Source organism: Passer domesticus, chromosome 11, assembly GCF_036417665.1.
Source record: "Passer domesticus isolate bPasDom1 chromosome 11, bPasDom1.hap1, whole genome shotgun sequence".
Taxonomy (NCBI): Eukaryota; Metazoa; Chordata; class Aves; order Passeriformes; family Passeridae; genus Passer; species Passer domesticus.
This window is the reverse complement of record NC_087484.1, coordinates 2,734,889-2,758,612: the sequence shown is the minus strand read 5'-3', so window position 1 is coordinate 2,758,612 and position 23,724 is coordinate 2,734,889. Positions and strand designations below refer to the sequence as shown.

The following is a 23,724-nucleotide window of genomic DNA, read 5'->3' as shown; positions in this document are numbered from 1 at the left end:
CTAGGGTGGGAAATGGGGATATTCGTAGCAGTAACCCAAAGATTTATTAGCAGAGGATATTTTTTACCTCAATTTGTCTCAGAATACTCTTTTTTTTCTGCTGGAAATACTGTCTAGAAGTGCTATAAGACTCCCTTTCTGGAGTTTTTCTTCTCTGACCCCATTTTTTTATTAGATCTTTAGATTCTAAAACTACTACACTAAAAACCATTAGTAAATGTGTTTGTTGTTTGCATGTGCCCACTCATTCACAGAGCAAAGAGTTTGACTAAACATATTTATCAAAGAGAAAAATACAGAAATCTGACTTTTATTCCATCACGCAGTCCATGATAGGAAAGGGAGCTATTTCTATCCAGCAATTCCTGCCTTTTTCCACCCCCTGCATTTTGGTTCCCAGCTCTCCACCAAACGTAGGAAGCAAAGAAAAATTTCAGATGATAAATCAGGAAGGCTTTTTTTTTCTCATTTCTGCATGGAAAAGGCAATTTTAAATGCAGCTAAATATTTGTAAACATGGGAAATGCCAGTCCTCACTTGGTGTAAATGATCCCAAGTTTATTCATTTTGATTTGAGCATGACTGTTTACACTGGATATTTCAGTGTGTGGTAAATTACAGGACTTCACTCACTCTAATACCAGTTTTAATGATCAATAATGAGCTCAGGCAACAATAAATCAGTTTTTAGACTTTAGACACTGCTACAGTCTATGGAAGAAAACATTAAAAATACTTCTTGGCCCTTTCTGTCCTGATTTGATATTAATGCACAATGAATTGTGGATGAAGGAAACACTAGAGAAGGCTTTCCATGTCTTCGTGTAAATCAATGGATTTTATTACAGCACAACACGTTTTGTACAGCTGCAACACCATAAATTTATGCCTGGAATAAAAGAAATCAACATGTCCTGCACTGCAGAAATCAGAGATGAGAAGCTGAATATTCAGTGTCAGTAGAATGCTGCAGGAAAGGCAAGGACACAACACCTGAAGGCAAAAGCAGGACAGGAAGGAGCAGAAGCAGGGAGGAGGAGGTGGCAGCTGTCCACAGGGCATTGCTGAGCCCTTGATTGGAACAGTCTGTTTAATTCTGCAGCCTAATTTCCAGGCTGATCCTGAATACATAAAATACCCTGGAAAAGGAAGGTGGGATGCCTGGAAAAGATATTTTATGTAGAGGAAGTTATGAAGCTGAGTGTATTTGGTTTAGGGGATGACTTCCTTGAAGCCAGGGAAGCACTGATGTGAGAAATCTTGTAATAATAAGTTATTAAAAGCTGTAACTCTTCTGATCCTTACACAAACTCTGAGAGCAGCACTGGCATCAATGGAGCCCCACAATTCTGGCAGTCAGAGCTCCTGGGGGGGGTTCTGTGCTGGTTTTTCCTCAATAAATGCAGTCACTGCTCTGATTTTCACTTGCCTGAAAAGACATTCAAGATCAGAACCAATTCAGACTCGAATTAAATTCAGTCTTGGATATACGCACAAATTATAAATACCTGGAAAGAAACAGATTAAGGATTAAGGCTGGTTAAGTAAAGAATTAGCTCAAAATATAAGGGGAAACAATACATAAACCATGGACTGTAAAATGCTCTGACATTCCTGAAAACCAAGATTCTGTATTTCTACACACTTGTATTATGAACCTTAAAAGAATGAATGTGTTTTATTCCTTGCCAGGTTTGTTCCTCTACTTGGAAAACATTTATTCTGCTTCTTGTTTACACTGAATTTAGAATTAATGTGGCTGTTCTGGTTGAGCAAAAACAACCTTGACTTGTATGAGGCATCATTTTATCACGCCAAGATATCTTGTGTAAAAACATAACACGAGCAGAGTTCTCAGAATTAAGCTGGTTAATAATTACTATATAAACAGGTCAAGGATCAAGAGAGACAGTAAATTCTTGTGAAGTGTGTGTAGATTATATTTCCAAATTACAATACTGAAAGGCAGAGCTGTCTTAATGTGCACAGAAAATTCAGATATCCAGAGGTGAAATATTGTGGTCTCAGGGAACATTTTTCACACACTAATAATCAAAATAAAAATGCCAGTAGTTAGTTATATGAAATAATGCACTGTTGGCATTAGTGAAGTATTTCTTAGGTGCAATAATATATAATGAAAAAACTACATAATCCAAGCCACATTTTCTTATATGCTGTAGAAATAAAGAGAAATCACAATTGAGAGGCTCCAGTCCAGTTTCCTGATGAGTTTTTCAAGCTCAAACCCATTTCCCTGGCCCAGCTTTCCTCCCATCTGCTCCTATCACCTCCCCCAGGATTTTCACAGGGGAGACTCCTTTGGGGTCCCTTTAGCTCTTTTATCTCCACCAGCCTGGCTTTGAAATTTCCTGAGTGTCACCACCTCTTCAACTTTGGCCATGGTCACCTTTGAACCTTTAAAAGACATTTAATGTTTCGTTTAGTGGGATCAAGAGCATGATAACAAGCTCCTTAGGCTGGGCGTGGTTGTGCAAGCAGCTGGAGCCAGCCAAGGGTTCTCTCCTGCTGAACAACTTGGGTTGTTCTGGGTGGCCAAAATTCAGGACTCAATAAATGGTTCAGACTCAAGGTTTTGAAATTCACATGGTAAATATACACAGGACTGGGAATACAACCAGGGGGACACGTGAGAGTGACAACACTGCAGAACTGATGAGAACTGAACAGTGGAGTTTCTTCAACTGGAATTATTTTTCAGACACTTTCTTTATGGAGGTTTTCTATTCAATTAATTTGCTTACAGAAAACAGTATTAAAAAAAAATCAAAAAACCAAGCCCAAAACAACTGTTTTGTTTTTTGTCAGAAAATGGGAAGTGATAAAGGAAGTAGTTCAATGCTCCAGCAGCTCCCTGAGCTGATGTCCCACACTTGAACAGCCAAGAAACACCAGACATGAAAATGGAATAACTGAGTTATTCTAGATGTTAATGCTTCTTTATTTCTGATAAAAGCAATGTGGAATGTAAATTCCACTCAAATGACAAGTCAACCCCATGAATTAAAACTCCAAATGGTTTTATAAAATGATTAAATCAACACGTGTGCACTTTTTTAGGACCTTGGAAAGGATTTCAAAATAAATGCAAAACCCTGGTCCTATCAGTAACTATAAAAAATATGCAATACGAGGGAAAGGTCTCAGCAAAGTGGGAAAAGCACAGATGTGCAAACAGAGCTGAGCAGAAATGTGCGTGTGGCTCATTCACTTGTTTGCCAGAGTGTCGTTACTGCAGTACCTTATTTACAGATAAAAAATAGCATATCCTTGCAGTCATGTGGTGTTGCTGGCTCCTGAACTTCCTGCTTATCTGACAGGTTAACCGGCAATTCTGGGCACAAATAATTTGGCTACTTTGGCAGTCAGCTCTTGGCCCAGGGAAACTCCTTTATTCAAAGAAAGAAGCAGCCAGAGGGGAAAACCAGCTCTCAAGGTTGGTGTTTTTCTGCTTCCTTTTCAATCCCAAGAGTGCTAAAAGTGGGAGAGGTTGTGGTGAACAAACAAAGCCCTGCTGCCCGCCTACATTCCTGGGTTAATTTGATGCCTCTGCACATCTCTGCCATGTCGGTGGGTGCAGGATGAGACCAGCACAGCTGGAGGGGCCCCGTGGTGTCCTTTAGCACTGTCCCCTCCTTGGTCCCACGGAGACTGGGGCTGGCAGCAGAGCAGAGCAGCTGGAGGGTGCTCAGGGCTGCAGTCAGCCCCAGGAATGCGGGAAAACCATGGAATTGCACCCAGAGCCTGCAGCAGCTGCTGCTGCACAGGACTGGCCCTGGGTTTGGGATTAAAGCAGGAAACTGGGAGGGTCCTCCTCTGTGGGAACCCCAAAAAGGACAATTAACTGATTGCTGATGGGGGAAAATGTCATGGTGTTGGTCCTAAAAGCAAAATGAATAATCCTAGAAATATTTGGGTTGCAAGGGACCTTAAGGATCATCTCTGCCATGGGCAGGGGTGACACCCACTGGAGTAGTTTGTACAAGAACTGCTCTGAAGAATGGATATGCACTTAAATATGTTGCAATAATTTACAGTCATGTTTAAATGCTGAGAAATCTCACCTTAGACGACCCCAGAAAGCAAACACCTCTGTGTAATACTGGGGGATGCTGAGGGGTTCTACAAAATTCACAGGCACAGGGAAAGGCCAGGATGCTTTGCACCCAGCTTATGGGGGGTCACCCCCATGCAAAGGGGAACAGTGTAGGAACAAGCAGAGCTGCAGGGGAGGAAGAGACATTGTCTAGATCTAGTGTGGTCAAAAAAATCAATGTCAACCTTAAAACTGCACAGGAGTATTGGAGGGACAATTAGCATTGTGTGATGCAAACCAACAAGATCATGAAACTGCACACACTCTTTTCTCTTTAAAGTGTTAGCAGGGCATCAAGGTGGAATTGAAATATTTTTTAAGTCCATTGCTTGATCCCAGTGGGAGTTTCCCAAGCATCAAAAATCCAGCTGTAATCAATGCACAGCTGTGCTGTGATTTGCAGCTCCTGCTTTCTTCTGATCTCACTCTCAGGGGTCTGTGCAGGTGTGTTACAAACACCAGAAGTGGAGCACTCCCCTCTGAGCTCATCTCCTGCTCCTCCAGGGCACAGGAGGGTGGGTGGCCAGAGGGTTGATACTTCAGGAGTGTTCTTCTTTGTGCTGTGGCTGTGCCATGAGAGCAGCAAAGCTCAGACCTTGAGATTAGCCATCACTTCCAACCTGCTTCTTACTTCTGCTCTGAGATTTCAGGGCTGGGGAAGCTCCTTTGGAGGGTCTTTGCAGATAAACCTTGGTCACAGCTCACCAAGGCCCTGCTGATATTGATGCCTTAGGATTTGACCTTTTCTATTTCCATGTGTCTGTACCCCTGCAGCTCTTCAGTGTGTAACTCTGAGCTCCACACCCAGTGCCAGCTGCTGCTTTCCCATCCTGGGCAGACACAACAATTCCTCTCCAGGCCTGGCAGTCAAGGACACCTCCCTGCCTCAGGGCCAGAGATGGAAACAAAAGTGAGCTGGGGGAGCAAACTGGGGGTCAGTGACTGCATGAGCTGAAGCTGGAACTGGAGGATGAACCCCCAAAATGCAAATGGCCCAAACTTATCCAAGTGTGAAACCCGTGAGCCGTGGAGCATTTTGGGTGCAGCCCTGGGGGGCTTGGCCTGCCCTGGATGTACCTGAAGGGCCTGCAATAAACAGAACTGCTTTTTATTCCCTGCACTCTGGCTGCCCTCTGGTTTTAGGTAGTCCTGATAAAAGGCATCAACACCCCAGAGCTTTTGCAGTTAAAATTTCCAATTATTAATGTAACCTGCCTGATAGCCCTGAGGAGTGGCTCTTTCTTCTTCTCCAGCTTCCTCAGGACACAGTGCTCAGTTTTCCCCTTCTCCCTTCCCTTTTCTCTCCCAGCTGACCCCAAGGGCACCTGCAGCAGCCAGGGCTGGCACAATTAATGAAGTTAATCATTACCTGCTGCAGCTGTGAGGTCGATGCTGCAGGTAACCCAGCTGATTAACACCTGTGATCCTGCAGTGCTGCTTGGTTAAATCTTTGCATTCTTCCTCCTGGATTAATGCCATTTTATAGATTTGTGCTCAGGTTTTTTGGATCCTGGAGAAGCCAGGCTGCTCCAGAGCTCCTCAGATTCTCAATCTCTGCATAAACACTTTTCCATAAGCAGCACTCTTGTTTCACGGAGCAATAGCAGCAAATCATTGCATTTCTAAGAATTCTGAAAAATAAAGTTCCCAGGCTTTCCCAGCTGTAAAACCCTCAGAAAGGCTTCTCTTCCCTTTTCTGCACTCGGGTTTCTCTGGCAGAAGTGTGGCTGTTACACAGCAATTTTCTTTCCATGTTTTTAAAGTGGCTGATTTTAATTTGGATGTATTTTCCCCTGCAAATCCTTTCAGTCAATATGGAATTACATCAAGCAGCTTTTTGAAAAGAAATTGTGTGTCTGGAGAAGTTTCCACTCTGTGTGTGTGTATTTTACACAAACTATTTACTTTTTATGTCTTGGTGGCACTATCATTTTTGATGACCTGTGCTCTACCAGACTGACCTCAAAGACATAAAATGAAAAAAAAAGTTGTAATAGTTTTCATATTTCCACATCAAGAGTGAAGCTTTGAAATAAGGACAGGGTGGACAAAGTTTACTTGGATGATGGGAGGAAAGTAATTTTTTTTCTTATCCCCAAAAAGCTGAAAATAGGTTGGAGTTGCTTAGAAATGTATTTCCTTCATATAAGTGTAAAATGCATGTAGTGTATTTTACAATTTCTTCCCATTAAGAAAGGGAAGAAATTGCAAAATTTATAATAAAAAGGGATTTGTGTAGGTTTACCTGGAAAGGGCAGTAAAGTTTCCAATCATAAGTGACTGTCAAATGCTCTTCCATAAAGGACCATCAAAACTTCTCAACTGCTAATCTTGAATAGAAGGTGAATTCTTTGCATGTGCTACACAAAACCTGAAATAAAATACAATTATTGGCTTCAGCTCTCCATTATTCTCAAAAGGGTAAAAGTACTGTGCAAGTTGGGAAAGCTCCCAACACATTTTTAGAAAAATTAGGTAGTTTAGGTGTCCTCCACCAGGCAGCATTATTTATAATGCAAATTAAAATATTCCAGAGTCCCACATATCAAATTTGATTTTCTGAGATCATGACTGCATCAACTGGCAATGAAAATTGAATATTCATCTTTGTTTTCTGTCAGTTCTTGCTGCTGTGGTGCCTATGAAATAACACCTCCAAGAGAACATTTGGACTGACCATTAATCAATTTCTGTTCTGAATAGTGAGCATTCATTGTATTCAGGATTTTTATCTCGTTTTATGTGCCCAGGATGTTTGAGTCAGGTTTCTCTGACCACCGTGCCTATGGCAGCTTGTCGCCTTTTGGGACATGGCACAGCTGAAATGGTCAAAAAGGAGCAGAGCCCTGTGTAAAACTGCTTTTACACTTTTCAGAGCTCTTGCTGCCCTGAAGACATTCCTGTCTGCTCCTTCAGAACATTTTCCATATCTTCTGTCTCTTGACTGAAACAATTCAAAATCAAGAGGATGTGCAATAACACCAAACATTTATTTGGGCTTCATCTTTTTGCCATGAAACACATTAACCATTTTGGGATGGTTTTGAAGAATAAGCCAAGACATTTTTACTGAGTTGCTTAATTTTTTTTTTTTTATCAGCCAAACATCCACCTCTGAATCCATTAGTATCTCTATTGGTAGACTCATAAATCTTTATCTGGATGGAAGTTCCTTCACTGTTTTTTCCAGTTGGCTCCATTTGCTGGCTTATTTCCATGCTGAACATCTGCACACATTCGTGGTGTCACTTAAACCTTCAAGACAAAGTTTACTTTGGATTTAAAGAATCTTTTTGATGCCATTCATTCACACATAACAGCAACATTTTCCACAGCACCAGCATAGCCCCCATAATGTATATATATACAAGGGAAAAAATATGTTTTATCTACCTTGCAGAGCTTCAGACTGGCAGGATGTTTAAAAGAAAAAATGTCTTTGATCTGATTTATAAGAAATCACAAATAATACAGATTTCCCCCTTGGGATATTTCTAGTGAAGTGGAACTACATGGAGATTGAGCTCCCTCCTGGTGTGCCCTGGCTGTCTTGGGATGCTGTTACAATTTGGGGCTCAGGAGCCTGAGCTAAAGCAAGCACCAGGATTTATTGCAGAAGAGAAGTGCAGAATATTTGCTGAGTAAGCCAGGACTTCTTGCATTATGCCAGGGATTTAAAGGGACAAAAAAATCCATCCCAGCAGCAAATCTTGGGGCACTCCACATTAACCTCTCTGTATGGCAAGAATTGGAACTTTTTTCTTCTCCTTTGTTTTCTGTATCTCACCAATGCATTTTAATCCATCGAGAAAATTACCTTTTACCCTGCAGTTTTCAAATTTCCCTAATAGGCTTTGGGGATGGATTGGGTCAAAAGCCTTCTAAAACCAGCACTGGGTGATCTCCTTCAGATTGCTTTAATTCTGTGGATCTTCCTGATGGCACTCAACAGGTCTGTGGGGCAAGATTTTGAACGAGTCCAAAGAAAGAGCGAGGAGTTCCCCCTCTTTCCCCACTTTGTAGATATTCTGGAGTTAAATATTCACATTTATCAACCCATCTGAGACTCTGAACTCGACATAGCAGCAGCTGCTTGTCGATAATTTAGACAGGAGGAAATCTGAAAATGCCCAACATATAATTACCCTCTTTGTGAAAGGACAGATTCACATCTCGGTGAAATAGATGGACAGGAGCAGGCTCTGAAGTGATGCTGTGAATTTCAGTAGCTAAAAAAATCTGGTTGTATCCTTCGGGAGACTATTTTAGGAGAGAAAAGCACTGTGCAGCACATAATCTGCTACTGAAGTTGTGCTCTACAAGCCAGGACAGCCCCAGCTCCCACCTGGGAGCTGAATAACCTGAGTTGTGTTCCTTGTGTTCTAACAACTCCTGGTCTGCTGTATTCCCACCGAGGTGCATGAAAGAAAAAGGATTCTTCCTCCTTCTTCTTTTCAAGCTGAGCTAAAAGCTTTTTTCCTTGGAGTGCTTTGAGGGAAGGTAGGAGATGGTGGGTGTTGCATCCGCTGAGAAGGAAAGCGCACAACGCGGAGAAGCTCCCCAGCACCAGGGAAAAAGTTCAAGGGTAGTTGGGGAAGAATCCTAAAATCTTTGTGAATGTTAGAGGAGAATAAACAATCAGATGCTCAGTGATGTAAATTCAAGTAAATCATCTGCAAATGTGACTTTCAGTAATTTGCTCTAAATCTAAAGATTTGGGGTCCTGGTTTGGATTTGTGTGGTGGAATGGTCATCTGTCACGCCACAAACCCCTAAAACTGGTTTTATCCAATTACCTGCATTTCTGAAGGAAAGAATCAGGATCCAGCCTTGAATCTTTGCCAGTTTTGTCTTTTCCTTTATCACATGGGAGGCTGGTAAGTTGTGGGTTCAAAAGCAAACCACAAGGAAGTTTTCCTTGGCTCCTGGAATTTTTCACATGCATCTGGCACCAGATGTTCTGGACTCTGAATGTTTACAAGGTTGCAAAAAGTGCTCAGGTCAATTTAAAGAAGAAACAACCTCTGGGTGGCAATAGGAGACAAAAACATCACCTCTTACTGGGATTCAGGTTTTTGTTGGCCAGAAAGATTCACTTGTGTAATTCTGTGCTTGGCTTCTCTTCTACTTCTGCAAACTTCCCCAACACTTGGAGAGACTCCAGGGGGAGCACTAGGATGATCAGAGGGATGGAGCAGCACTGCTGTGGGGAAAGGCTGGGAGAGCTGGGATTGATCAACCCGGAAAAGAGAAGGCACTGGGGAGACTTTATGTGGCCCCTTCTCAAGGAGGGCCTAAAATAAGACTGAGAGGGAATTTTTGTAAGGACATGGAGTGACAGGGCAAGAGAGAATGGCTTTAAACCAAGAGAGGAGAGGTTTAGATGGGATATTGGGAAGGAATTGTTCCCTGTGAGGGTGGGAAGCCCTGGCACAGGTGCCCAGAGCAGCTGTGGCTGCCCCTGGATCCCTGGCAGTGCCCAAGGCCGGGCTGGATGGGGCTTGGAGCAGCCTGGGACAGTGGGGGGTGTCCATGACATGGCAGGGGTGGCACTGGATGATATATAAGGTCCCTTCCTACCCAAACCATCCTGTAATTTTATAATTTGATTGATTTACCGTTGTTCAGATTCTGCATGGCCATTCTTGAATAGCCTTTATTTAATGAAAACTGGTTTTCCTCCTCTGCAATTAAAACATCTTTTTAATCAGAGTGGGAAAGTAACTCTGGGTCACTCCACTGCCTGAGGTGCTCAGTCCTGTAGGAACAAATCTGATCAGTTTAGCTGTGGTGTACTTAAAAAATGTGCAATCTGAAAAGATTGATTTTGTTTAGAAGTTTGCAAGAAAAATAAATAGGTTGGGTATAAACTGTCAAAAACCTGTCAGTTTTTGGGTGAGCTGTTCAGTGTTTACATCCTAAGGTTATGCTGATGGCTGATTTATTTTTATTTATTTCATTTTTATTGTTTCATTCTTGTTATTTTAATACTTTTGTTTTTTCTGTTTATTTTTATTCTTTTTCCTACCCGAATTTCATGGCCAGCAAATACTACCAGTGGCTTTCAAAGTGAGCCAAAATTGGGTGAAAAATACTAAGCTGCATAATCACAAGTGAAAATGAGTCTGAGGGAAGTGGTTTTCCAGGATTTCAGGGTCTTCCCAGACAAACTGGAGCCAGGAGCTGAGCACAGCTCTGTGGTGATGTGCATTGCTTAAGGGCAACAGCACAACCTGGTGGTTTCTGGTTATTCCAATGCATCAGGATCTGCAGAGGAATTTCCCTTCCCCAGAACCCAGCTCGTTGCCTGCACAGAACTGAAGCCTGTTTTCTTTAATTCATTTGTAAGGTTCCATTTTTACCCGAGTTTTTCAGAATAAATAGAAACCAGCAGACTGCAAGGGCATATGCAAAAAAGGTGAAGTAACAGGTCCTTCCCTACATCCCTGATTCTGAAACCTCAAGGTGCTGCATATATCTGAATTTTGCTTTCAAGATAATAACTAGAGGGATATAAGTGAGAGGAAAAAAAAACAAAAAACATTGCAATGTACTATGAAAAATTTGGGGGAAAAAAAAGGACGAAAGGAAAGTGTGAGCAGAAAAAAAAAAAAAAGCAAGTTTGCCTTGCTTTTTCTATTATGACAATGCCAAGCAAAGTATATAATGCATTTACATAGACTGAATATTCAGATACCAATAACAATATTTATTCTCTTTCTTGTGTGTCTTCAGGGGAAGTGGCGTTGGTCAGAGTGTAACTTCTGAGGTGGCAGTGAAATGAAACGGGTGGCAAATTGCTCAGAGAAAATTTTCAAATAAAATTAATTACATTTTCTGTTTGCTTGGTTGTGAAGCACAGGCTGTGTGATTGCCAGCAATGCAGATGTGGGTGCTGAACAAAACATCTTGCAAACTACATGTTCATTTCATTTTCTGATCATGTGGGATGGGACAAAAGCCACTGACTGTGACTAGAGAGGGGTTTCATGGAATAAAAGAGTTATAGAAAGGTTTGGGTTTGAAAGCACCCTTAATTTCATCCAGTTTCACCCCTGCCATGGGCAGGGACACTTTCCACCACCCTGGGTTGCTCCAACCCCCATCCAGCCTGGCCTTGGGCACTTCCAGGGAATGGGAGTCCCTGAGTTAAGCTCAGTCCTGCCTAATTTAATACAAAGAACCTTTGATTTCACCTGTGTGGCTTTGGAGCTCAGGGCAAAGAGATTTTCAACGCCACTGGAGGACTGAAGTGCTTTGGAGCAAAAGGCTCATTATTTTTATGCAGTGAATATTCCTATGGGATTGTCTCCACACGGGAATGCTGAGGTGTCTCATTGCTTTCTCTTTGTCCTTTAGCCCGGTCCATGGCTGAGGAATGACTCACAATCACTCTCAAGAAAGCACTGGAGTCCACTGCAGGTGTGTGTGATTCATGCATTTAAACTGACTAAAGCTTTCTCTTTTCTCTTACGTTATTGTGACCCAATGTATATGAATTCTGCTGAAATTCCTGAAAATAATGCTTTGGTTTATTACAAAAGAAACACATTTTTACGTAAATAGGACAAAATACTCTGAACAGCAGTGAGGATATTTCTGAGAAATTGTAGAAAGAGTTTTGGGAAAGTGTAGAATGGGGCAGGGGGAGGGGAAGGAAGGAAGGAAGGAAGGAAGGAAGGAAGGAAGGAAGGAAGGAAGGAAGGAAGGAAGGAAGGAAGGAAGGAAGGAAGGAAGGAAGGAAGGAAGGAAGGAAGGAAGGAAGGAAGGAAGGAAGGAAGGAAGGAAGGAAGGAAGGAAGGAAGGAAGGAAGGAAGGAAGGAAGGAAGGAAGGAAGGAAGGAAGGAAGGAAATTGTCTTCTTTTCCTTGAGTGCTGAAGTAGAGGACAAAATTATCAAATACCAAATGCTGCTGGTCACAACCTTTCCCTGTATCACACTGAGGCACAGGGAGGTGATGCAGTTCCTGAATCCCTCTGGAGCAGCCATGGGAAGGATGTTGAGCTGTGCCTCATCTAACCATAACCATGGACAGAAACTCCTGAGATGGAAGCTGTCCCAGCTTCCTACATATCCTGCGTCAGCCTGGAGAAACCAGAGTATTTTTCAGATGTCTAAAACCCTTGGCAAGCACGGGCATGTCAGGTCTCCCTGTCTGATGTGCTTTGATCACTCTGTAATTATTACCCATCAGTTCAGGCACTGATTTGTGCTTTGCTCAGGAGCAGCAGACAGTGTTGATGCCTGCATGGAGGAGCTCAGATCAGCTGGGTTGAGCTGACATCTGCCGTGGGTGCTGGGTGATGCCTGAGGCAGCACCAACAGGGTTAATTCTCTACTCTCCTTCCCTGCTGTTTCACAGAGTTATTCCACATTTTCATGTTAGCACAAAGGATTGTCAGGAATAATTTAATGTACTATCAGGGACATCTTCCTATCATGGAAGGTTGGAAAAACCCTTCAAGATGCTAGAGTCCAACCACTCCTACATGGGCTAAAAACCATGGACACAACTAAAGAAGCTGCTTTTGAGTTTACTACCTGGGGATGAACTGGCCAATTTATAATTCAACTGCCTCCAGAGGTGATGAAAATGCGATAAGAGTTATAAAGCCATGGAAACTTATCTTTGATTTATTAAGACTGTTAAATGTCGAGGCATATGGTGAGGACTGGGCACTGGAGGAGTTATTGGGGGGATGGGTGCCTTTCCAAGCCCCGGCACACGCGGCTGGATGAAATGGCTGCCATGTGTAGCCATGCAGCTCCATGTGGCCGAGCCACCCTAAATGCACCCCCCACGCTGGCACTGTCCCCCAGCAAGCTGTTTTTCACAATCCCCCTGCACAGCAGGGCCTCAGAGCGCAACGAAACACAGGGGAGCAGCGGAGTCCTGGCAGCAGGTAGAGCCATGGCTGGCGACAGGGCTGTGCCCATGCCAGGATGCTGTACAGTACCGGAGTGTCCGGTGCTGGCACCCCACAGATGTCATGTGACACTGGAGGGCCCAGTGACTGCACCCTCAAGATGCTGTGCGGGATAGGAGGGCCCAGTGACTGCACCCACAGATGTAGTGTGGCACTGGAGTGCCCACAGTTCCTGCACCCCACAGATGTAGTGTGGCACGGGAGGGCCCCATGACTGCACCCCACAGACGTACTGTGGCACTGGAGGGCCCAGTGACTGCACCCCACAGATGTCGTGTGGCACTGGAGGGCCCAGTGACTGCACCCACAGATGTAGTGTGGCACTGGAGGACCCAGTGACTGCACCCCACAGATGTCGTGTGGCACTGGAGGGCCCCCTGACTGCACCCCACAGATGTCGTGTGGCACTGGAGGGCCCAGTGCTGGCACCCCACAGATGTAGTGTGGCACTGGAGGGCCCAGGGCCTGTGCCAGTGCCGTGGGGCTGCTACAAGAACTCAGACCGTGCCGCCATTTCAGCTGGAACATGACTCAGCGCCACACTGTTCCTGAGACTGTCCCCCACTGCCAGGGCTGCCCGCACCTCCCATCGCCATAGAAACACCAAAACTGCCTCCTCCTAAAGCCAAGTGGCCTTGCCCCAAAGATACATCCCCGACTCCATGGAGCTTGCCCATGCCTCCGTCAGAGGATGTACTTACACCCCAAATCATTTGCATGGTGACACTCAGGGATCACCTAAGCCCAGAGGGACAATGATTTGGGAAGCACAGAAAGAGCTGGATCCATTCACTTACATTCCCTTTGGTCAAACATCTTGTTTCCTGTCTGTTCTGGTTTAATTATCCCAGCAACATTTGATAAATTTTACTCCTTGCCCATCTTCTCTGGAATAGCTTCCAGGTTTCTCTGTAAAATACTCAGATTCAGGCCCTTTCCTATCTCATGCACCACTATCTAATTTTTGCACAGATTTTTATTGATTGCTTTTCTTGGTGTTATTTTATTTTGCTGTTTTACAGCTGCTGTTAACATTTACTAGAGGAATTAATTTACACTCTGCGAGAAAGGACATCACTGCAGATATTTTGGCAACATGAATAGTCACTAAAATTTGGGGAGGGGGTATGGAATAAAAGGAGGAGGAGAGGAAAGGCAGCATAGGAGGGTGAGCAAATTGCTTTTCCCTTTTCAATGGTTAAATCCTAACCATTGGTAAATGGCCTTTCAGTGGGGAGGGCCGCTCATTTGTGATACAGGTACAAATGGGCTCAATCAGAGAAACAACCCCACAGGCACTTCCAATTCTTTGTGTGATATTCAAACCCTCTGATGTTTTCAGCAGCTGATGATGGGATTTGCCCTTTTTTTTTTTTTTTCCTTTTGGCGTGAACACGAAAATTAAAATCACTTGAATGCTTTCACTGAGCGAGTCCTCACCATCGTGCTTTATTCCTCCAGGGGCTCTGGGAAATAGACTGAGAGCCTTTGCCAGCCTTAATGATGCTGTGATTCTGTTTTATGGAAGCTGAGGGAAGGCAATCCATGTGAAACTCAGCAGCACCCACCTTCCCACCTGTGGGCTTTCTCCAGCATGAGCAAGTTGTTGCTTTGGCAAAAATGAAGGCACAGGGGTTTGTGCCATGAGGTTCCATCTGTGCTTTCTGAATCCATTTCCAGAGAGAACCCTCACTGCAAACCTCTTTGGGGTTGATTATTTTGCAGACAAGATTCACAGCTGGGCTGGTGGCTCCAACAAGAAGCACTGGCAGTTCCTGGGCGGGCTGTTCCCAAGTGGTTTTCTTTCCCCAGGGGATGGCTGCCAGATAAAGAGCCCAGGAATATTCTGCATAACATCTTTTGGTTATTGCTTGTAGTGACTTCTAGAAAATGCGACCTCTGAATCCCAAGGGCTGACTTCTGTTTGTTGTGGGGAATGGATGGAAATGATGCTTTTAGTCAAGATTACCATCAAAAAGTCCTTATTTTTGGTATATTGAGAGAAAAACTAGAAAACTGCAGCTGTAACAGTGGGGTATTTAAAACAAACCAGAAAGGATGGTGGTGTCCTAAGTTTTGTGAGTCTGAATACAATCCAGTATTTTGTTATGATCTTGGGCACATCTTTCAATTTCCAAGGCTCCTTGGTCTGACAGCTTAAACAGAAAGTCTTTCAGGCCCTGGACTCTCTTCATGCATTTTGTACTGAACCTGCCTGCAGGCAAAAGGGAGAAAATGAGCAGAGAATCAGAACATTCCTGCAGCCACTAAAACCCCTCTCCCCAGCTGAGGTCTGTGAGTTCTGCCAGGTTCTCCAGCACTGCACTGAAGTTTTCCCTTCCTGATTCGACCTCTTGCAACTCCTGCTAAGGAAAGTATGCTGCAGGATCATTTTTGGATTGAAATGCTCTGACATGATAGAGGGCAAGGAATTGGAAAAGTTGGTGTTTTAGGCTTGTACAGTTTCCATTGTGCAAAAGAAAGTGGGAGGAAGGAAAGAGAAAGTTTATGGGGTGCATGAACCATCAGAGATCTGCATAGGGCAGGATGATCATGAGCAGAATATTATGTTATTACAGATAATTCTAACTCCTCTATAATAAAATAGTTCCTCATAGTTCTACATGGATAAACCTTGGAGTCAATGTGGCCTCAATATTTCGATCTGTACCCTCAAAATCCATACTGAGCATCATATTTTGCACATCATCTTACCTTTCACTTAATGTTATGTACTTAATATATAAACATACAGCAACACCTGAGGGAGTCTCCTGTATTTTAGCAGGAAGCCACCTGTTCTGCCAGGGCTGTTTTTTCAAGCAGATGGCTCCATGATGGATTATCTGCTCCTCGCCCATCATGGCATCCCCCTGAACAATTTGCACAGATGTTTATAACGAGATTTTCCTGCTTACACAACACTTGCACATCCACAGGACAAAGTGGCTGAAAAGCCACCCAGCCTGAGAAGTTTGTTCCTGTGCTGGGGAAGAGCTTTCCCCAGCCTGTTCCCAATGAGGTGTGGGCATGACCCTTTGGAAGAGGTTGGCATGTGGTGCCCCAGCGGTAACAAAATAAGCACAGCCTCTCTCAGGCTCATCTGTTACACCCAAAGTTATATTTCTTTCATGAAAAAGAGGAGCCAGAAAGATCAAATCTGCTGGGAATTATGGAAAACAAAGGGAAAATGGCTCTGGAATATTTTTTGTAATTATGAGCAAAAATAAAGTGTGTGCTGATGTTGACCAACACATCACAGAATCATTTAGGTTAGAAAAGCCCTGTAAAATCAAGTCCATTCACAAACCCAGCATAGCCAAGCCCACCACTAAACCATCCCCAACACCTTTAAAATCCCTCTATCCCCACTGTTTTTCTCCTGCTGGAGCACAGTTTTGGGAAGGTGCAGCCCGGCTGCATGGGGGCTGCAGTGATCTCTCAAACCTCCTCTCCACAAACTTCAGACCTACAGCAGGGCACCAGTGACCTGAGGCTTTATCTCATGACAAACACCCAATTATTCCCACTAAAATCCATGACTGTGACATATCCAGGGGCCCTGACCCTTTAATGGGATCACGGACTGGGACAGGCTGAATTTGTTCCCTCTGTAACTTCCCACCTGCAGGTCCCAGCAGGTCCTGGTGTCAGGATCAATTTTTTCATTCCTATTTTCACCGTGCTGGATGAAATTGGAATCTGAAAACTGCAGTGGCTTGGGCTGAACCTTTGAACATCCTTTTGGCATTTCCATCAGAGACGTCATCTCTCTTGTGGGTGTAGAAACTCAAAGGCAGAGAGTCATATTAGACAAAGACTAAAATAGTGAGAACTGGGAGGACTGGGAAGAATTTCCACTTTTCAGATACAAATTCTACTTAAGAGATTCAAATCAGCTCATGGATCCACCAAACTTCTTAGTTATTCACAGAGTTTTGGTATAGGAGGGCTTAAAATGGTGAATTTCAAGCTGCTGTAGTTAGGTGATCATGGGAATTCAAATATCTTTATTATAAACAATTAGAGCTTTACTATCTATAGGAAGCAAACATGAAACAGAAAGATAAAAAAGTCATACTGTCAATTAATTAATTGTCTGCAGAAATCTGTGAAACCTAAGTTATAATTTAAATAGTTTTTTCCTTGCAAGCTAAACACTAGGCTGCAATAATGGCATGCAAGTCATGTTGAGTACACATTAATCATTTTTTATTTTCTTCATTGAACCTGATCCCTAAAAGACAAAATATGGAATTATGTAATACCACAAGGAACTGAGAAACTGAGAATATGTGAACATTAATAATAATAATAATAATAATAATAATAATAATAATCTTTATCTTTTCACTGGCTGTATTTTCTCAGTGACTCTGATTTCTCGAAGATATTTATACAAGTACAGACCATAATTGTGCTAATAAAGAGGAAATTATACTGATCTATAATTAGAGTAATAAGGAGAAAGGTACAGCAGATCATAATTGAACCAATAAGGGGAAAATATAATCATGTTTAATGGCTTACATGAATGTTAGTGTCTTCTGTATACTTAATAAATTGGTACCCATTTTCATGGTGTGTATCTGAAACACTTTTCCTGATATTATCAAATTACCCTTCAGATCTATTGTTGGGCACTTTCTGCTGGCCCTGTAACCCCTCTGGGGTGAGGAATAAGCAGAATAATAGCAGAATTTCAGATGGGTTTGACCATCAGCTACAATCATCTGCAGCAACACTTCATCCCTGTCCAGGTTTATTCAGGATGTCCCTGGTTTAAACCCATGGATATACAGGTGGGCACTCTCCTAACAAGGGTGAGATCTGGAAAAAGAAACACAGAAATGGTTGAGAGGTGTAACCCTTCAGGGTCCCTGTGTTTGGGCATGAAAAGATGCTCTGCAAGCAGGATATGCTCGAAGGACAAGGCAATGATTTATTTCCTAATATTCACAGTAGAATAACGTGGCTGCGAGCCCCAGAGCTGAGCATCAGTAATTCCTTGCTGCTGCTGCTGCTGCTGAGCTCCCACCTTCTGTGGGATTTTTTCAACCTGAAAATTTCACAGCTCGCAGCTTTGATGTGTTTCCCTGCGAGTCCTTGAGCTGCTAACTGTCCCCTTCTCAGCAATCTTCCCCCTGTCTGCAGTTTGACCTTTTGGAGCTTGTAGAGCTGGAGTTTGCTTGTTTCCCTCACAGCTTTTTCTCACGACGGGGTGGTTTGCTCAGAGGTTGGAGCCAAGGTCACGCAGATGCTCGGCGTGGAAATCCAGCCAGAGATCAGAGAGAGACCTGAGCCCTCCCAGGGGAGTTTTCCAAGGCTGAGGTTTAAAGCAGCCTCCCCACATCTTCACAGAAATGACATCAAATATAGTTTGGATATAATTGTCTTGTTGATTTCACTCTCATCCATTTAAAAATAAGGATGTTTCCTACTTTTGCATACTGTGAGCATGTAAATATGTCCTCAGACATGCCCACTCTTGGTGTGTGACATCCTTTACTTTGAGGTGACACCTGCACAGATTTTCAGCCCAGTTATCCTGGCAGGAGCCCAGCTGCTGTTTTTGAGCTGTGGATGGCTTAGAAGGGCAGGACCAAATCTGGTGAGTGGGACTCTTCATGTCCAAGGTCAGAGAACAGCTTGGGAGAGAGGCTCATGTTTTCCACCAGAAACATCTGAGATATGTATTTCTCCAAATTTTTCTCTCTGTCAAAGATTTCTCAGCTCTGCTAAGTCCTGAAGATCAATGGAAGGAGAGAATTTACAAGAGCACAGCGTGAAAGGAGAAGGGGAATGGCTTTAAACTGAGAGAGAGGCGGTTTAGGTGGGATATTGGCATGGAGGTGTTCCTGTGAGGGTGGGGAGACCCTGGCACAGGTGCCCAGAGCAGCTGTGGCTGCTTCTGGATCCCTGGCAGTGTCCAAGGCCAGGCTGGACAGGGCTTGGAGCAGCCTGGGACAGTGGAAGGTGTCCGTGCCATGGCAGGGGTGGCACTGGATGGGCTTTGAGGTCCCTTCCAACCCAAACCATCCTGTGATAAAATGGAATGTGTGTGACTTAGGATATTAGTAATACTTAGGTAACGTCCTGAGGGGCAGTTAATTGTGAACTAAATCCTAATAAAATGTTATATTTTTATAGTACATATTTTTATGTATTTCTGTATATATTTATATATGAGACCTATTGTTCTCTAAGATTCTTGGACTAACAAATGTCAATTTTCCGCAGAGCTGAACTTTGCTTTCCTTTCTTCAGAGACTTGGACATTCCTTTGATCAAAGTCTCCGTGTCAATGTGACAATGATTTCACATGTACACATGAAATAACAAAAATACACTTTCATTTTTTTTGGCTTTTTTTTAATAACCTTGCCCTAAATAAAAATATGACATTACCTTATAAAACCTCATTAGATAAATGGATATAGATTTTTTTTAAAAAGGCAAAACCCATAAGAGTATAAATGCATATATGTATGTAGGTGTACAGCATATATACATTATACATATATATATATATATATATGTAAAAATTTCATCCACTTGCACCTCCTTTCCTTCCACTCTCCCACAGGATCACTGAGAAAATGATGACTCTCCACACAATTACTGAGGGCATTAAATGTGTTTAATCTCTAATTTTTGCACAGGTATTTTTAGCAAGCTAAGTAATAACTAAAAGAAGTGTTTCCTCTCACAGTGCACAGTTGTAAAACTTTAATTTATATGTTAATTTTTTTTAATTAAAAGGGAAAAAAATGTAGAATTTGGCTTAGTTTTCTTTAAAAATACAGCATAAGAGCCGAACATTAGGCTGAAGGACAACAGTGGAGAGGTCTGACAGTTACCTGAAGACATCTAGGTAACCCCAAGGCTGAATTTGGAGTTTTCTGGTGCCTTGGAAACAGCCTGAGACAGTGGATTCACTTGTGCCAGGGTCACCTTGTCAGAAAACTCCACATTTTGCATTTAGGAAAGCAGTGCCTCAGAGCAGGAGGCTGCTCCGGGTGCCCTGGGCTCTCTGAAGAGGAGCAGGGAGGGGAAGGCACAGCCCTGACAGCAAATGAAGGGAAAAACAGACAAGGTTTGAAAACAGATGAAGCCAGAAGCAGCATTTTTAGTGTTTGAGTCTCCTGCTGCTTCTCTGCTGCTGAAGGCAAAGAGGTTAAGAGCACAAGCATGGTCATAAGCATCTGAAATTTGCTTTAAAGTGGCCTCTAACAAGATTTCGGGGTTATGATTCATCCCTCTGATGTCACAGAAATGAAGGAAGTGTGTGTCACCTGGCCACGTCCCCAAATGGGCTGAGCAGGCAGCAGAGAAAGGCAGCAAATGCTGAAACATTGAGAACTGCCTCAGTTTGAGTGGCACCATTCAGTGTTTCCTGCACTTGAAAGGTTTTGATCAGCAAGAGTTGTCACCAGAAATAATTCTTAATGAATCTAATTATTTTTTAAATTATAATTTAAAATGTTATTACTAAAATTTTTCTTAACAATTATTACTCTATATTATCATTATAATTATTACAATATTATATTACTATTTTATTATTACATACATCTATTACACTGCTGAGTTAACAATCTTGGTTAAGAATTCTGAAATCCCACTGTATTGGACAGTTCTGTGCTGAAAGTTTAGGGATTTTTAATAGACTTATGGAATCCTCAAAAGGCATGGGTTGAAGGGATCCTAAAAATCAGCCAGTACCAACCCCTGCCATGGTGGTTTAGGTTTAGAGTGGGACATATTCTCTCCAGTGAACATATTCATGCAAAATACCTGTGGAAGGTCTGATCCTAAAGGACGAGGTAAAATTACCAGGAGAAATTAAATAATCCTGCTTTCTTGAACTTTCCTCTGTAAAAACACTAATTCCTATGCTGGTTTTAAAAACCCCACTTGTAATCTCCATATTAAGGTCTATAAACTTCATCCTTAACTTTTTATTTCTGCTTTATTCCTGTTCTATGCGTTGCCAAATATTGCTTTTGTGTAATTGAAACAGAGCTGTAGTTTGATTATTAAACAGGGAAGGTAATTGTGTTCGGCTTTAAAGGGGGAAGAAAATGTGGACAGCAGAAAAAAAAAGGCTTAAATGGTGGGAAAATTGCCTTTTTTTTTTTTTTTTTTTTCAGAGCAGAGCTAGAGAGCAGATGCTGCTGGGGAACAGCAGTCCCAGCTCCAAGGGGTGACTTTCTGGTTCCGTGGGGTGGCTCAGGGAAGGGGGTTTGACAAGAAAGTTTGTAAGGGTGGTGTATGGAACTTTTTTCTTTTCCCGAACCCTCTGTTTTCATCTGTACCCTGCAGAATTTTTGCACTTTAATGCTGTGTTGTAGGACACATCCCCCAGCTGTGGTTCAGCCTGGCTTTGCACCTGCAGCATGGAATTCTGGTAGGAACAATTTCAGGAGCCTCAGGAAACAGGAGGATATCAGGTGTGCTTAGCACCACGGGTGATTTCCTGTTTGAGACTTAAGAAAAGAGAGCAAGCAGCATGTGACACCACACGGGTCCCATTTTTAACCCTAAAATCAGAAGGGGACAATGCAGATCTGTGCCACAGCCTGGATGGGCAGGAGCCAAGTGATGCAGCTGGTGCTTGACATGTCCAGGCAGGGCACATTCCTGTTTTATCTGCCACAGCTATTAAAACCAATAATAAATACCTATTTACAAAGAAAATCTGAGGTTTGAGTACAGTGAAGAAAAAAAAAAAAATTACAGGTGTGAGCGCTCTAAGCAAGATGAAAGGAAGGCTTGAATTATTATATTTACATTTCTGTTTATTCTTATAAAACAGATGCCCCGTGCACAGAACAAATCCCTGTGCTCGCCCAGCTCTGTGCCTGGTTTTGCCCAGCCTGGGGTTGTCCCTGGAGCATTTCCAGGGCTGCTCTGGGAGCAGATGTGGGATGGGAGGCAGATCAAGTGGCTGCTGCCAACTCTCGCGAGCTCCATGTCAGAAAGAGTTGATTATAATGTCAGCACTGGCCAATTTACGGGCTTAAAGCAGCAGCTGCACCGCTGCATTTCCCCCAGGGATCCCGAGATCCCCACTCTTAAAAACTTTGTAGTTTCTTGTAATAGAAGCAGGGTAAGTGATTCTCTCTTTGCACGTCTCTGCCTGCCAGGATAATTTGCGGTTCAGCTTGATTTGCGCGGGGATTGGGATCTCTGGGAACGCTCTGCTCTGCCCATTTGTTGCTCTCCGGGGGAAGCTGCCTCTGCTCTGCAAATGGAACAGCGTGTGTAGCAGACCTTGGCATTATTCAAGGGATCCTGGGCTAAGTAAATTAAGCTGAGCTAGAAATCACTTATTAATTCAACCATCTTTCCTATTTAAATAGCGATTATGTAGTCCGGTGTATAGATTTTTTGGCTGGGTAAAGATTTGCAAGGGGGAGGAAAGAGGCTTTGAAATAAATAGTGTTCCCTCGCTGAATAAGAATGCAAAAGTAGAGTCTGTTTAACTTTTGCTGGGGGAAACTACTACAGCAGCAGGTTTTTACAATGTGCAAATACACTGCATGATATAACTCTGCTGGGTTGGTGTTGATGAGCTAAAGCAATCTTCTGACCCTTTTACTCTCATTGTAATAATCAAGTAATGTTTGTTTTGCTCAGTTTGCTTTACGTTGCTGAGTTTGGTTTAAAGCAGCATTAAAATCCTTATTAAATGTAATATTTGCCAGGCATTCAAGGTGTAATAATAATCCTCTGTCACTTGCTACTTTTGTTAATATTGGCAGAGTGACCTGGGAGTAGATGAGTCCTCTCATTCAGTAGCACAAAAGTTTTGTGTTTTTCAAGCTTGATCCAACTTGTTCTTTGAAATGCCAGAGCTAATTTAAAAGGAACAGAACTGATTTTTTTTTGTTTTTTTTCTCACTGCTATCATGATCTAAAACGATTGCGTCTATATTTTCCAATGATACATTGTTTATCCCATCTCTTTTTATTTAACAGGAAAGTGCAGGAGGAGAATTAATTTTAATTATTATTAATTTATTTATTTAACTATTTAGGTGGATTAATCTTGAGGAACTTTAAACTCTCTTGCTTTTCTTAGCATCATTTTTTCTTCATAATTGCAATATTTTAAATACCTTATTATTTCCAGCTTGTTGTGGTTGTGTCATGATCAAATTCAATGAAGTAACAGTGTCACAACAACAGACTTAGAGAAATAGCTTCTTCCATCTCATAGTGTTACTGGGTGCTCCAAAACCCAGCTGGATCCCTCCTCCGTCATTATCCTTCTCCCAGCCCTAGTGGCTTTTCAGGATTTTGGGTTTGATTTTGCAGAGGGGCTGAGAGGAGCCCTGGGATGCTCAACACTAATGATTTTTTAAGCACAGATTTACAGAGCAAACCAAATAATTCTTCTCACCTCTCCTTCTCTTAAATCTTCTTGAGAGAGTTTTAAAATGAAACGTGCTCTGTTAAAAAAATAATCCCAAGTCTGTGTTGGTTTAGCAGGCTGGAAATATTCAGCAAACTGGGTAAGTTATGCCCAATTCTCCAATAAGTTATGCCCAAAGACAGTGGGATTTAGGCTTGAATGTTTTAGCAAACTGGGGTAAATACAGGCTCTTGTTTTGGTCTCTGTGTAGGCTTGGGGTGGATATCAGACAAGGTTCTACCTCCAGAGGGTGCTGGAAC

General features: G+C 42.7%; 1 protein-coding gene and 1 long non-coding RNA gene across 8 annotated transcripts in view; one reads left to right on the top strand and one right to left on the bottom strand.

The window, feature by feature from the left end:
• Positions 1 to 748: 748 nt before the first annotated feature.
• Positions 749 to 13,991, bottom strand: LOC135278599 (uncharacterized). The gene is made up of 3 exons (XR_010346050.1): positions 13,842 to 13,991; positions 6,363 to 6,488; positions 749 to 1,429 (listed from the first exon to the last, which is right to left on the bottom strand). It is a non-coding gene; the product is annotated as an uncharacterized LOC135278599 (long non-coding RNA).
• Positions 3,302 to 23,724, top strand: part of BCHE (butyrylcholinesterase) — a 45,796-nt gene continuing 25,373 nt past the window's right edge. Inside the window, exons 1-2 of one of the 7 annotated variants that reach the window (XM_064385167.1) lie at positions 3,302 to 3,457; positions 11,477 to 11,539. Coding sequence is in view for 1 of the 7 variants with exons in the window: in XM_064385166.1 (XP_064241236.1) it covers positions 22,298 to 22,307 (10 nt within the window). In the remaining 6 variants the exon portion in view is untranslated. Of the gene's footprint in view, positions 3,458 to 11,476; positions 11,540 to 12,882; positions 13,021 to 18,497; positions 18,656 to 21,985; positions 22,157 to 22,192; positions 22,351 to 23,724 lie in introns of those variants that run through there. The other 6 variants (XM_064385170.1, XM_064385165.1, XM_064385171.1 and 3 more) reach the window with 6 other exon arrangements.